The sequence below is a fragment of the Daldinia vernicosa genome, assembly GCF_022497035.1.
Source record: "Daldinia vernicosa strain CBS 139.73 unplaced genomic scaffold F5Y00scaffold_4, whole genome shotgun sequence".
Taxonomy (NCBI): domain Eukaryota; kingdom Fungi; phylum Ascomycota; class Sordariomycetes; order Xylariales; family Hypoxylaceae; genus Daldinia; species Daldinia vernicosa.
Genome location: NW_025953920.1, coordinates 621,764 through 637,403, shown reverse-complemented (window position 1 = coordinate 637,403; position 15,640 = coordinate 621,764). Strand labels below are relative to the sequence as shown.

General features: G+C 47.3%; 4 protein-coding genes across 4 annotated transcripts; 1 reads left to right on the top strand and 3 right to left on the bottom strand.

Annotated features, from left to right (window-relative positions):
• Positions 1-688: 688 nt before the first annotated feature.
• F5Y00DRAFT_134727 (uncharacterized protein) lies at positions 689-2,171 on the bottom strand. Its single transcript, XM_048004265.1, has one exon. It carries the CDS (start codon positions 1,929-1,931, stop codon positions 825-827), a length of 1,107 nt encoding a protein of 368 aa, XP_047869130.1. The 5' UTR covers positions 1,932-2,171; the 3' UTR covers positions 689-824.
• Positions 2,172-4,981: 2,810 nt separating this feature from the next.
• On the top strand, positions 4,982-5,982 carry F5Y00DRAFT_134645 (mitochondrial ribosomal protein subunit L20-domain-containing protein). Its single transcript, XM_048004263.1, has one exon. It carries the CDS (start codon positions 5,157-5,159, stop codon positions 5,796-5,798), a length of 642 nt encoding a protein of 213 aa, XP_047869129.1. The 5' UTR covers positions 4,982-5,156; the 3' UTR covers positions 5,799-5,982.
• A 510-nt stretch (positions 5,983-6,492) lies between these two features.
• Positions 6,493-8,195, bottom strand: F5Y00DRAFT_134651 (uncharacterized protein). Its single transcript, XM_048004264.1, has 4 exons — positions 7,835-8,195; positions 7,430-7,727; positions 7,137-7,369; positions 6,493-7,077 (listed from the first exon to the last, which is right to left on the bottom strand). Exons 1-4 carry the CDS (start codon positions 8,047-8,049, stop codon positions 6,558-6,560), a joined length of 1,266 nt encoding a protein of 421 aa, XP_047869128.1. The 5' UTR covers positions 8,050-8,195; the 3' UTR covers positions 6,493-6,557.
• A 1,176-nt stretch (positions 8,196-9,371) lies between these two features.
• Positions 9,372-12,832, bottom strand: F5Y00DRAFT_134619 (glycosyl transferase family group 2-domain-containing protein). Its single transcript, XM_048004262.1, has 4 exons — positions 12,134-12,832; positions 10,799-12,081; positions 10,101-10,747; positions 9,372-10,038 (listed from the first exon to the last, which is right to left on the bottom strand). Exons 1-4 carry the CDS (start codon positions 12,599-12,601, stop codon positions 9,680-9,682), a joined length of 2,757 nt encoding a protein of 918 aa, XP_047869127.1. The 5' UTR covers positions 12,602-12,832; the 3' UTR covers positions 9,372-9,679.
• Between the last annotated feature and the right edge of the window lie 2,808 nt (positions 12,833-15,640).

Genomic DNA, 15,640 nt, shown 5'->3' with positions numbered 1-15,640 from the left:
TACGTTGTTATATCCGCCCAATTATCCAGTCTCCCTAGTCTCGGCAGTATACCTACCTTACACATGTGTGATTGGGTACCTAGTTCTATATATATACTCTGTGACTCGATGGCTGAGCTTCCGAGCTTCTGACCGACAAAAATCATGCAAGGACGCCACAGCCTGTAAGGTCCTATGCGCGTAGATAGAGCTGGTACGACATGACAAAATCATCTCGAGAATACTAAAGCAGCGGTAAAGTTGGTTTGATGACAAGGGTTGCATAAAACAATCCGGAGCAGGTATTCTACTATGTACAATTCCGTCCCATCTCTTGCTGCCTTTGCGAAATGCTCAATAAGGGGAACATAACTCGGGATATCAAAGGCGAACAACCCCCTACTGTCAGCTCCCTCATCTACCCGGAATCAATAATCCATGACTACCTATTCACATCACCGCCCCGCCCTGCCCCCTCCCCAAAAAACCTAGCGAGCTCTGCTGGCGTAGTAACGAGAAACGACTTATCGAGGATGGTATCACCTTCTCCTATGCGGCTCGTAAGAAAGTAAGATAACGCGTCCTTGCCCTAAACCACATATCTGCCAACTCCATTTGCCCAAACTCTGCCTCCCCCTTCTCTGTCGTCCCAAAAAGTATCAAACGGTATCCATGAGTTGCAGCTCCAAAAACAAACAAAATCGAGGTATAAGTAAACGCGTCCAAAAATTGAAGTCGGCCGAGAAGAGGCGCGGCTTTTTAAATATATCGAAGTCTCATAATGTGCTATCTTCCAGTTAGGAGAGATAGGTAGGTGTGTGTAGATGTGTTGTTCCCTTACCCATCTAGCGAGAAGGGCCTTCAATCGGGCTGACGGGGAGACTCCGAGCAATGCTAAGGTCGGTGCTACCAGTACGTCTCAGCGCTTGCGACATGGTCTCTATGTTGAGATCTCCGTTCACTGAAAGGCTGTGCTCCACAGAGGTAGGGCTTCCAAGAGGTTTCCGGACAGGTGACATGCTTAGCCCCTTGATAGATCCCGATATGCTGTTCGGTGGCGAGGTCTCTGGTCCCTGCGAGGAGACAGGTGATCTTATCGGGGAGGGAGAACGGTTGACTCCTCTTGATCCAATAGAAGTCAAACCAGCAAGATGCATAGAATCTCGACTGCTATTCGGAGGTACCTGCTCTGCTTGGACCACATCCGCAAATGAAATGAAGCTCAGACGCCTAACATCAGCCGAGTCGAGTGATCCGTAGTTCGAGGCAGCCTCTTCCTTGTCGGAGAAAGCAGCAAGATCCTCAGCCCATGAACTAGACGCGGTTTCAGATTGGGAAGCACCAGTCACCGTTACACTGGCAGGTTGGTGCGCGTTATGGGTTACGATCTCGACGGAGTCGGGGTTGAGGCGGTCATCGGTAATAGCTTCGGAGGATGCGTCGAGGACAGGTGGGATGTAGTTTTCAGTCTGGATATGGGACGGGATAGCCGGCGAATTAGGTATAACGCTGGTACTTTCTTGAACATCTCGCTCGAAGATTTGAGAGCCTGCAGGAGAACTTAATCGTGGAGACGACGAATATAATCCCCGGCTAGGCGAGGACGGCGTCATATTGGGGCTTCCAGCTGGAATTGGCGAACTAGTCACCGAACGTTTCGTTGATGTATGAGGCACATCCTTCGTAGATGGCGAACTCGGTAGTCCCGAAACGGACTGAGGGGAAGGTTTAGCACCAGGTTTAGAGTCGCCCTTCTTCTTCCCAAATCCAAATAAACTTCGCTTCTTCGACTTCGGATCGGTTTTAGTTGAATCACTTTCCATCTCCTTCTCGTTGTTGTCCGTGATAGTCGAAGTTGAATCACCTTTAGTGTTACGGTTCTTTTCTCTCAAATCTGGAGTTAAATCCTTTTCCCTGTTGGGTTTTATAGAAACTGCCGGTGCAAGACTCATGGTGGATCGGTGCCGCGATTTGGAATGGGGTGATTAACGGGTAACCCTCAATGAGTGATATTTCTGGAAGATGCCAAGACAACCGTTAGCACGGGACCAAAAAATAAAATAACGGAACCAACGGCGACGGAGCGTATATGCCAAATAGGAATCCCCGTCTTGTAGTCGAAATAGTGCAAATGTTTGTTGTTGCTGTTACTGTTACTGTTACCGCAAAGGGCGAAAGCCTGGTGTTTGGCAAAATCGATGAGGAGGCCCTATGACTCGAGTAGAGAGAGAGAGAGTGAGAGAAGAGTAACCCCAATCTGTTCTTCTCGCGCATAATAAATTATCGGGGCATTTTAATATATATTTAAGTAGACTGCCACTTACCCTCCGTTGGTGCACCTGCGAGTAAGTGGAAATTGACCAAGTTCGACCAGGCGAATATTTAGTTTTTCTTTCCTACTTCTCACTATAATATGTAATATGGTAGGAGAATGTCTTGCGTCTGCCTGCCCTATAGCTCGTTCCTGATGTGTAGGTGTTGTTGGTACGGCTGCAACTGTGCGGATGCGGTTGCAGATGTAGATATAAGTGGAAGGGTGAAAATCTGGTACAGCACGATGCAAGAGGATGCAAGTGTGCAGTTTGGGGTAGGAAGCCTTGGAAGAGACCCTGTTGACGATCGCTTCTTATAGACTTGTCCTAATACGTAACAAGACTAAACCGGGAAGACCAGAGAGACCAGGGAGAGGAAGAAGCAGGTGACAGGCAGCGACGATCAGCAATTTGCTTGTGTGGATTAATGACGCTGATGGATCGTGGCTAATAGGTAGCCTTAGACTTTAGTAACCGTGTCTTTCTAGAATAGTGAAGATGATGACGATAGAGAAGGGATAGGTTTTGTGTAAGTGCCTGGCGTGCCTTGAGTAGATTTAGGTAGGTATGCTGGTCAACTATTTAGGTACAGTCATCCAGGATCATGGGACGGGTCGCCGGTCATTAATTGAGCCCGAAAATATCAGCCTTGAGGCGGGAGGGCAAGGGGATATGCGAAGAAGGAAAAGAATCAGAAGAAAAGAAGAAAAATAAAGAATGAGGTGCTATGTAAAGGTGGGATGTCAATTAATAATAGAACTTGACCTATGCAGGATTTTTGGTTCTTTTTTTACTCGTCACGATCAAGGTTCACATATAGAAGCGATCAAATAATTAATGCTTGCTTGCTTCAGCTTGCTTTTTTTTTTTTTTTTTCTTCTCCTCTCTCCTCACAAGCAAGCTTTGCGCTGATATGCTGCAAGCCCACTTGGCGTTCTCAAAAGAAGTTCGTAAGTGCGCGCGTTTGTGTATGTACTGTCAGACATAAGATCAATAGATACAGCTAATAGATAAGAGAGATGATGACAAGAAGAAATTTCTTGCTTCGATACTGGAAACTTGGGTGTGATACAGTAGGTATCACGTAAACATAGTTGATTTCAGAAACACGAGGGGATATTGGGCATAGCTATTCTGCTCATCAAGTTCTAAAAAAGGGGGGCCCGCAACAGGCGACGTCACTCGCGGTGACAGAATCCAATGATCGTCAAGGACGCGAACAAGGCCAGGGCGAAGGAATGCCCCCCCATCAGAGAGGCACGACCACGACTTTCGATCGTTTCTTCCAAGCCCGATTTCCCAACCTTGTTAAGGTTCTTACTCCAGGTACATATATTCAATGTTATTATTTATGTAACGATCACGGTCATGACCGATAGTAAACCCCCTCTCGACGAAACTGGTGATGAACCAGGACAAGTCTCGAAGGAGGGACATCAAAGGCCATCTATTGGACCTTTTTTACACTCCCGCAAGCTTGTCGCATTAAAATCAATGCAATCCCACGAGCTGAAAATAGGCGAAAGGACTAGTTGAGACGACCATGCTGCCATGGCCCCAACAACCACAATGCTGACACAGCCTGCCTACGACTTGCAGCACGCCACTGGCGACCAATTCTCTAACCTGGAAACAATTCCTGTAGAACATACCACCACGTCCGTCGTCCTGAATCCAGATCGGGAAATATCATCTATGTGTCCTGGGTGGTTTAGAGTAGGTAGGTACGTAGTACCAGCCATACCATCGACGCCATGTCTTGTAACGCCCAAGTAGGACAAAAACCCCCCTTAGGGATTGATACGCAATGATAGTTATTTTCGTCCCAATCTCAGTCTTTTACTGTCTCTCGTAGGTCGTGGGGACAAGGGCATTACCTACCGTTGAGGGTACCTACCAATCAAGCATGTAGGCTGAATCGATTGGATGAATCTAGAGATAGGTACTAAGGCCTGGGCCGTCTGGCACATGAAACCTCGAACTCGTACCTTAGGTAGGTACGTCACTTATCATGAGGGGTTGCCGTGTCGATTGGCCCAAAGGAGTGGGTTTAATTGATTAGAGGGTTGAATTGTCGGGGTTTGAAAGAGAAATCTGTCCCGCGTGAAGGTTAGATAAGTGCATAAATATTTACGTACCTGCATAACTTGACTCAACACACGGACTAGTGCCTGTATTAACAGCAACCAAAATTGCCTTAGGTACGGATGACCCTTTCAAAAGTTCTGTCCATAGGGAGACCCTTGCCAGGCCCGATACGCACTGGCCATGCTCGGCGACAGCTGCTCACCTATTTGAGGCACGTATCTTACTATACCCTATCCTTTTCAAAAGCAATATCTTTTTTCAATATAGTAGTATAATTATCAAGAATTATAGTTAAATAGAAAATTGAATAAGGAATTATATAGTACTTTTTTTTATTTTTTATTTTAATTCTTCGTTAGGCTATAATTCGAAATATAAAACAATTTTATATATATACATCTATTTTTAAGTCGCCAGCTGTTAACCAGCCATGGTCCGTGCATGTCAGGCTTGACAAGGGCGCCCTATGGACAAAACTTTTGAAAGGGTCATCCGTAATAGGTACAATACATACATACCTCCTAGCACCTCTCTAGCAAAATGTCACATGACTGACTCTATCCCACTCGGCCCGCGGGATCCTCCGACAAAATTTCACTTGCACTTTGCCTGCAGAAGTTATCGACTAAATCGATAGAAGAATTCGAGGGCCACTCCCGGAGGAGAGGGAACGAGACAGCATTCCCTTAATTGAGCAGTCTTCCCTCTCTCAGGCCTAGTAACGTCCTTCTTTATCCTCACTTCAAAGTCTGTCTTCAGCATCCCCCACAAACCAGAATGGAGGCCCGGTCCCTCGTGCAGCCTCTGCTGCGCTCCATCAGCACATCTACCTCGACGAGTACGAGAGCAGCAGCAGCAGTAACAATAGCCTCTATACCGCGACGACACCAATCTTCAACATCCCGCACAAAGCGCGCCTTGAAAATCGCCCCTCACCCCTCTTTCTTCCCCACCTCCTCCTCCTCCTTCGGCGAATCCACGCAGGTAATCTACAACCCGCCGTCCTCCACGCCCTCCGTCTACCACACGCCCTTCAAATTCCTGCCTCCGAGCGACCCCCGGCGGAAAGCCAATCTAGCCCAGCTCATCCGCACCTCCACCGACGTGTCCTCTTCGAAGTCGGTCCTCCCCCCGGAGCTCAAGGCCCCCGAGCGCAAGTACAACGTGACGCGGGAGCAGGTGGAAGAGATGCGGGAGCTGCGGGCCACGGACCCGGAGCGCTGGAGCGTGCTGAAGCTAGCGGAGCGCTATGGCTGCGCCCCGTATTTCGTCATGATGTGCTGCAGCGCGCCGACCGAGCATCGCGAGCGGGAACGCGCGCGCCTGAACGCTGTTAAGGAGCGCTGGGGTGCCATTCGCACGGGTGCTCGCGAGGAGCGGAAGAAGCGCAGGGTCTTGCTGCACAAGGGTCTGTTATAGGCGTTCTAAGCCATCTATGCGTCTACCTATTCGCCTGTGCATATCCCTCCCTAGTACCCAGCTGCCTCAACCTGCCGTAATACGAGGAGGATTGGCGGGGTATCTTGGCTTTCTATCCTCTATGAGAAGCGGAATGGAACGGAACGGAAAGGGTGGCCAATTCTTGCCTGCTAGGATGAGATAGAGACCAGGATCTGGTTAGGAAATCTGCTATATACCATCGGTCCCAAGTGAGGTGACTTGTATCTATACGTACCTTATGTATATAGTAAGAGTGTATTGGGGACGAGGCAAACGTCTAGCAAGTGAAACCAGATGGATACGAAGATCAGATCACAGCTCTTACGTAGACTGGGAAGTAGACCTACATGTATCACCAGACCCCAAAGAACAATAAAGTTGTACATCACCAACGAGCCAATGTAGGATATGTCACCATCAAACTTAAATTTGACGCATCTCACAGACACCCAATAAGAACCGATAGCTTATATCCGAGAGCTATCTTCTCTTTTGCACATAAATCTTATTTATACTATATAAGACGTTGTCCCATACCATATTTAGAGCATTCATCAATAAGCTTCAATTATTCCGTTCATATCCCTCGACATGCTAACTACGCCTGAGGAACCCTTTTAATACTTCCCATTTACGTAGCTCATTTAACCCCAGATTATGCAAGATGCAACATGCTCTAGGTATATACCACCGTTCTTGCTAAATACCCAGGTACCTAGCGTTGGCGGGGGAAGAACCTTATTTCTTCCCGTTCGTACTGGCGTTCGTGCTATGAGCCTTTGCCATCTCCCAGTCCTTCTTCCCCGGAATCACTCTCCAGCACCAGCCGCACCAGCTACGACTGCGTCCCGAGACCTCTCGGCCTAGGATCTCGCCCTTGTTCTTTTCATCTTCCCACTCGGGGACGCACGCGCCAACGCGTACGATCCGCACGAGCTTCGTCTTGACTACGCCGCCGATGCCCTCAATTTCGTGACGGGCGTATCCGGGCCTTAGCTGCGGGCTCGGCGTCCGGCGTTCGGACGGCGGCGACCCGGAGACAGAGGATGCCGGCGACGGCGTAGTCCAGGGCGACAGGGTGCCGTTATTCTCATCCTGCTCCCGGGCGTCCGCAGCATCACAGTCGGTTTCCTGTTCCCGCTCCTTAGAGCCGCAGCACGCCGCCTCTCGGCCGCAAATCACCCCCCGGTCACCTTCGCCGATACCGGTGCCGAGGCCCCCGAGCACCTCGCCGTATTGGTTACGCCATTTCCAGATACTGCATCCGGTTAGCTTAGACGAAAAAAGGAGGTGATCAGACGATCAGGAGACGCGTACGACTTATAGTCGTGGTCTGCTCCACGAATACTCCTCCCACAAGGTTGGCAGAGCCAAACTCCCTTCGTGTCACAGGTGCAGATTGCTTGCTGCATTTCCTCCGCGTCTACGAGAGTGTCTGGTGATAACGACGGTTTGACAAGGCTTCCGAGCGGAGCCTTGCTGCATGGGAAGCACAGTCGGCGATGCCTATCGCGAAGCACAACGGGAGCCGGCGGCTTGATAGCGCAGTTCTAGCACGTGTCTCGTTAGATGCACTGCAAGAATGGTTCATTTTGCGGTAAACTGCTTACCCGGCATACAGCCGTTGCGCATCGTCTGCATTCGGCTACCATATCTCTCGCGCAATTCCCACTTTTACCATTATAGTCCCCGGTCCGACCGTCTTCCATATAATACCAATTCCCTGCTCGGGCACGGTAACGGAAAGTCTCTTCGGGATCGACGGGTACATCTTCGTTGACGCAATGTAGGGTATGCGCAAGAAGGGTGCTTCGATACTGCAGAAGGGCCCGGTGGACCTGACGACAGGTACGAGATAGGTTGTCGAGCGTGTTCAGGTCGATAGACGACGCAATCGCCATAACGATACTGGTGGTCGAGTTAGCCTTATCTCCCCCGGCTTCACACGAGGAGTATGACAGCCAAGGGGAGGTTCTGCTAATAGAAATGCCATAAGTGAGGTTGCGTCTGCCTACGGATAACATCCGAGAGCCTCCGCCATCCCATTATGCTCATTGAGGTTCTCTGGTTCTCGATCTATCGTAGTCTCTTGGCTCTCTCCTCCATGTAGCCCGTTCGGTCCATTTGATAGCTGCTGCTTGAGGCGCTCGCCGTTCCACTCGGGCTTTAAGCCGTAATATTGTGTCTGCGGCGGCTCGGCCTCCTCGTCGAGGTCTACGAAAAGTGCCATCTTTGGTGGTGCTGAGGGAAGGCCAGCGTGGCGGATAGTGAGGGGAGATAAAAAAAAATAAGACGGGAGGTCAGGGACCCAGGTTTGAATGTTACAGTGAAGAGGAATGACAAATAAGACAAAAATCGGATTTTGAAGTTAAATATATAAAAATGACCGGAAGGTCTCGACGACCTTGGGAACAACTCCCGAGTCGGTAAATAAACCCCAACCGTTGCGATTCGTGTTTGGATGAAGTAAGTATATGAAGTATATGCGACGTATGTAGGATGTAATGTATTCCGTAATTGACCTATCGTAGGTACAAACATAGACATGTACGAATACTTACATGTACATCGTATGTAGGATTGATTCGTCGATACCGCAACTGCCACATCACAATCCACGATAAATAAGCATAAAAATAAAAAGTACAGCCAGTTTACGCTACATGTAGGTACCTAAATGCACCTAATGCACCTAATAACGTCCCCATCTTTTCTCGAGTAAATATTACGTGTACGAATGTACCTTCTTCGTATCGTCTTTATTATCAGATCCGTCACCGCGCGCGCCGTTATGCATATTTGCACGTCTTTAGCAGGTTTAACAAGAGCAGCAGAGTTGCCAGCTTGTCTGTAGTAGGCAGGTGGGGTCGGAATTAGGACAAGTAATTCGCTACGGCTTTCGCGCTAGCATCGCAGCGGGGTGGAGGCTATGAATGATCCGCCCATTACCTAACTGTATTGTAGCACGCCATCTCAACGTAACTCAGCGCAGTCATCAGGGGCAGAACCTGTAGTAATTCCTTACCCTTTAGGTCTAGATTGCTCCTTAAGTCGCGTTTAAAGACCCTCTAACTACTTCATGTTGAACGTTCACGTGTCCTGCAGCTATCGTGAGACCTCAACGACGTACATATTCTAGTTTTTCACCGATGTTAATATTTTGTAGTAGTTATACCTATAGTGTACTGCAATACCTGTCTAGGTACATATATAGTGTTGCACACCGCTCACGAATACAAAGATAGAACGGACGAATAGCTACCGCTTATCCTAAACGTGCCGGATCTTCCGTTACGTTCCCCCCCTTTTCTTATAGGAGCTCACACTTACACCGACATAATTCCCCCCTTATTCCAATCCTCGATTTTCGTTATTCGTCATGTGTTATTTATATGCTGGATAGGCGGGATGCCGTTAAAAACATGACCCATGTTGCGGTAGCCAGTATTGGGTATCTCTTTTTTTTACGCTATTTTAATAAAAACAGTAGTCGGACGGCGATGATAGATCCTAGAGAAAAGTATCATACCTAGTCGTTGCGACAGTACTAATAAGTTCCATGTTTCTATTTTCAATGCCAAGCCGGTCTCAGCTCCCCAATAATATTATTATTAATAATTATGGGCGCCGCCCTTGTTTGCGCGGAGGCGCGTGACGATAGAATCCAGGGGAGGTTTTACCACCAAGAAGGGAATGTAAATCAGGTCGTCCATCTCAATGCTCCTCAACGCTTCTCAAACAAGTACCGATGATATCCATTTCCCTCCGCTCTATCCAGTAAGCTAGGATCTACCTATACCTACCTACCTTTACCTTGTATATATATACCATTAAACCTCCATATACAATTTACCATGAAATTACCATGAAAATACCATGAGTGCCGGGTTCAGCACGACGGGCAGCAAAAAATGGCAGCCGACGGTCCAAGCGAGCGGCCAGATAGACGCTAAGTGCACGATTTTCCACTGACCAGGGAATACGAAATAACCGCATATGATAAGTGCAGTCATGAGGATGCACCAGGCGAAGGTGCCCTTGAAACGCCGGAGCAATCGTGGTATCTCTTCGAGAAAATTGACCTCTTCGACTTCTTTGGCTGTTGCACCCCAGACCATGTCGATACTAAAGAAATGGCATAGCAGCGCCTGCGAGACGTGTAGAGATAAGCCACCCAAGAAGACAGTCATCAGCGGGATCCATTTGATGTTGTTCCAGACTAGACATGTTAAAAATTAGCCTCTCATCTTTAGATAATCATGCGTGTAGTATAAAACTCACAGGCCCCCAGGAGCGACATCTCGTTTAGGCGATACCTCAAGATAGCCAGTGAGAAGTTTCCAAGCCCCGTAAAGACTACAATGACCGAGATGTAGATGGCAAAAGAGTCTATATAGAACTTGTCGTAAAATCCAAAGAACCATCCTGACAGGAGATAGTTCATGAGGGTTAATATCCAACAGGCTCCGATGGCATAGTACGTGCCGATATAGGCGCAAATCGTCATCTTCTTAGGCAAGTGTATACCGGAGAATATAAATTTTCGAAATAGAGGCGTGATGGGGCCTAGCCTGAACCAATGCTTTAAGGGGTGAAATAGCAATTCATTGCAACCGTATGCGTATTTCTCCCATCGCGCTAATTCGTCGTATACTGTTAGGGAAACACCCTCCTGAAAGCCATCTCCGGTATAAGACGCGAACCTAAGCTCATACCCGGCGCACTGGAGCTTAAGAGACATTTCAAAGTCTTCCGACACATGAGTCTCGGACCAGTACTTTTCGTAGCCATCTTCGTCTTGGTACGCGGTGGCGTCCTGGATGGCAGACCATCGAAGCATGGCGTTGTGGCCCACAAAGGGGCAAGCATCACCATTCGCTACCACAAAAGTGATAGCGGAATAGATAAGGTTCGTGAACCATTTGACCCTATGGCAGTGTCAATGCGTGTGCATATATATATAGGGGTGACAAACTTACCCTCCCTCGAAAAAAGATGGCGATACTTGCATAACTCCAGATGTGAATTGAAGTATTGCTACCTGAGGAGACCGCTCCATTTCGCTAACAGCATCTAACAAGCAGTCCGCTGGCACGCGGGTATCTGAGTCGACTATTAGGATGTAGTCGCCCATGCGGACATTGCCCTCGGCCCAAGTGCGGCCCTGATCTTCCCGTAAGACTTCAGAGAGGCAATGGTTATACACAGCCTGTTCATCAGCATCGGTCCAATCCGGGGATCTGGGTATTTGAACTAGCTTATCTTCCACGCGATTGCTGACCATTAAAGCGTAGTTCATATTTGATGCTTTCTTGAATTTGCCCCGCCTAAGAAAGGGTCGGCTACCATCGTCTGGCTTTGGATCGTGCTTTGGTCGAGCGACCCAGCCGATATTGTTCTCCTCATAGAACTCCTGCCGAGCATAGGCATCCTCTTTAGAAATTAGCTGCATCCCGTCGTCGTTTATGAAAATGCTAGCAGAACCGCCTTGTAACGCATATGTCGAAATGCATTTTTTGAGCGATTGGATTGAGGGACCGATAACTGCCTTCAGGCCTTCTTTGTACACAGGCATCTGAATGGTTACATGAGGCAGAATGTTGACCTCTCGTTTAAGTCGTATCGGGGGCTTTCCGGAGTAGAACCTCGAGTTTTTGTCGACAGCAGATATCGGCCCCATTATTTGGAAAAGGTTCGTGACCAGCGACTGAAAAAAGAAAAAGGCCACCCACATTTCGACCGGAATGGCGGCAATAAGTGCTAGTCGAGCAAACGAGCCATCGGTCTCAATTTCGAATGCCAAAGCCCTTAGTCCGAGGCCCATGCAACTTACGCAGAGAGCCACCGTCACGGCTACAATACCCGAACTGCTGAGTTTGGTTGGCCTCGGCTCCTCCTTGCCTTCATCCTCTAAGTCTACCGCTGTTATATTTACTTCAGCAGCTTGACTCTTTTCGCCCTTCTCTTCTCTCACTTCGTCTTGTTCGTCATCATCTCCTCCAGAACCCCAGATAACTTTCATCAACTCTGCTTCCAAGGCCTCTGCCCTAGCCATAAGTTTCTTCGGGTTATCATCCCAGATGACGAGAATTTTGAGATCATCTATGAATGCAGCAAAATGATGCTTCTGACATTGCGGAAGGTCACGCATGCAGGGGAGAACTTGCAAGCGGAGACCATCAGGAAGTGGGATATAGTCTTGCGTCGTCCGCTTCGAGGTAAGTATGACAGTGATGACCCGAGTATTGACTGTCATGGCACACTATAGACATGTTAGTTTCTCATTTATATCAACGTTCAAGAGACATACTAACTCGGACATTCAATTCCATCGCCATTTGGAACAAGCCGTAGGGTACGTCTCGAAGATCTGGCGGATAACACGCAAAATTGTTCTTGCTCCTCTTTATCACGATGCCTTCCCCGGGCATCAGGCCGGTGGCGTATTGTTTTTCCAATTGTTGCTGATATAACCAACTGCACATAATATCTGATTTGAAACCATGACCGCTTTCTAGATTGCCTTGTGAACCCGTATAATCAATCGCAGGACTTTCGAATATGGATGGCGATAGTGGTGGTGTTTGTGATGTTCGGTAAGGGGGTTTAGGTGTTACTGTCCCTGGGTCTAAACCGGTAGACAAATTTGCTACCGGGATACTGGATTTTGGGTTGCTTGGGCCAGCATCGTTCTGCCCGAAGGCTGACCTCTCGCTATAATCATCTTCCCAATTTTCCCCCCTAGTACGACCAGGAGCCGTATACGTCCCGAGGGGGTTCATCTCGCATGCCTTAGTAGTGAAGGGCAAGAGCTACCATCCTCAGCGGCGATAGACTACTACTAGACGTGAAAGAATTATGGCATAAATTTTTTCCTTTTTATTTCTTAAAAGTATAAGAAGGGCTCCAAAATCTGCGAGGAGCGACGTATCCAAGAGAAAACGATAAACGACAGGGTACTCTTTAATTCTAATTGTGCGTCGGGCGCATCGCTTTTTCTAATAAAACATTGGATCTCTTAAAGATATAATGGATGTTACCTCTAGTCCAACAGTACGGCTAGAGTTCGCTAGACTTCTAGTGATGCCGTTGATGATAACGTCAGGACTGACATACATATTGGAGAGCTGAGCCAAGACCGAAGCCACCAGACGCACGATATGATAAAATGGGAGAGACTATTGGTGTTTGAACTTGTCGGAAAATTCTCCACTTGGAAGGTCAATGTGTAACCCCGTATCGATGTTAATACGGGTTCCTATGCGCGTGCGATGGTTGGAAAGCATATAGTGGGTAGCAATGAGGATGGAGCTGGGTACAAGGGGCGTTATATTCGTTAGAGCCTAGACTCGATAGTTTGAGGCTCGAGACCGGCTGACCAATCCGCACAACATCAATGATGGAAGAATACGCGAGAAATTGAAAGTAAGTCTGCACCATATCGAGCAGGGGCGATAAGCACGGGCGGTTGAGGGAACTCTAGGCGCTCAAAGACCGGACATGATGACCCGGGTGTAATGTACAGATTTGGGAACGAACTTCTTTCTTCGGCTCGGTTGCTTAGCTGATAGCTTTCGAGTTCTCAGCTTATTGGCTACCTCTTGGGAATTATCGACGCAGGGCTGAGGGCCTTATCTTCCACAGCATTATCTATTGCGTGCCACAAGTGGACCAAGAGCGAAGGAGGAATGTCTAGGTATCACGAACTGAGAAGCTGAAGACTTAACTATTGCTTCGCGTATCGGCCAGGGCTGGCAGAGAGATATGTTAAACGTTATATTGAACCCACTGGGATACTGTGGCTGGATTCAAGATTAAATCTATTGATGTTTTAGCACATAGTTAAGCTTTTTAAAGCAGCTGTTGAAGGAGCGCGAGTAATCCATAACTTCAGACGGGGCTGACCATTCGATCAAAATCCGAAAGTAAGATATTTAGCCGTGAATAGTGACTATTGACTATTGGGCACTGGATATTGGGTATTGGCTAGATAACCGCTCTGTGGGTTGGCTCGTTAGCTTCAACCTCACATGCAGCTCTCGGAATGCAGCTCTCGGCCCTTCGACAAAGATTTGGGGTGTAAGAGTCGCAATCAATACGTTGGATCAGAAGGGAGTAACTATCTGATAAGTCACAGTATTATATTAGTATTCCATACTGTTAAAACGATAGTACAAGTCATTGGCCAAACTCTTGCTCACTTCCGAATAGCTACCTCTCTCGGAGCCATATAGCCATATGGCCATACCAAGCATTTGCCACATCAGCCGCATATACTACCTTCCATGCATGCAGCTGTGTAAGTATCGTGAGAAAGACCGGTTTGCCATTCAACTCTGGGCATGTCAAGCCAGGGTCGAGATTGCCCCTCTGTTCTTATTTTTAGCAAAGAAGCACCAATAGCGCTGCTTCGGAAACCGATCCGGGTCTTGACGTTGAAAAAGAGTAGGTTAGGTATTTGAGTAGGGAAGATCTTGTAGAAGGATATATATATATAAACTCGAGGTTGGATGAATCCACCGAGGCCGTTTGATATAGGTAGTATACATTCCTAGGTAGGAGGTATGTATTAATTCGACTAGTGAGGAAGTTAGGTAATCTGTATTCCATACGATCAAGCGAAATAATATACTAAACTGCACGGTCCCACTTATCCTGTAAAAGTCTACTTAGGGTTAAGGTTTAACTACAGGTACCTGTGAAACATGAACAGTCCGTTGACGGTTTCTAGTATTTAAGTTTCTAACCTAGTATTTAATGAGGGAGACCCTCAAGTTGCTAACTCAATATTTACCTACTTGGTAATTTAGGTATTGACACCCCAATGCTTACCAATTCTTACATATTAGTAGTTGTATCCTTTAGCAATTGCTAAAAGGCAACGACTCTAGTTCATACTTCAGTTCGTGAAACACTCTATCATGACCAGTCTATCGTTGACTAGAGTTGTCATCTCACCCCTCCTCGCATCCTTTCCCCTGTGCGCCACGTATGCTGGTATGTGATAAATAGGCACAAAAGCAATTGTTAGTTAATAAATTAAGATAAGAAGAACCATTTCAATTCGTGTAGTAAGGTAATTTGAATATTACATTAGTGTGTGGTGGGTTTCGTTGCATGAACAACTGTCAAAGACAACGAGGTTTTCTGCCCTACCTAAACGGCAGTAATCTAAGCATGAGCTACGCTTGGGTATCACAACTCAGCTCCACAAGGTGAGCCGCGAAAAGCTGCGAGAGCTCTAAGGGCGGTAAATGTGGGAATATCTGCAAGGGCGTTAATGATAAAAATGATATGGCGTCATATAGTGGCGATATTCTGATGAATTCTGAGAATTTTGCTTAAATAATGGAAGTGCGGTTTCGGCAGGTCGGATGCAGATAGAATTCTATAAGATGGGTCTTACAGAGATAACGCTGGGTATTCGCAATCCCCAAAATTTTTTTTCTCTTGGTGATTGATTCCCATATAATACGGACTACATAATTTATTCATTGTTACATATTTCATGTGACATCATGCGCGCATGCCCCAGTGTTTGTCGGGCCGTCTCGACTGATTTTTTCTTTTTAAGCCGGTACGTCCTGTAGCTATTATCAATGAAAAACTAGAAAGAGTTCCTTTGGATGGGTTTAGGCGTGTGAAACATGCCATCCCAACATCATAGCAACATCGTGACTCTACTCGTCGTACAAACGGGGTATACCTTAAAAAACAATCGGAATACTACCGACGTGGAAGATTTAATAACTACCCCATTGGATAACACTGATAACACTGGGGAAGTTAATATATTTCAACTTGGTGGGGTTGTAACCTAA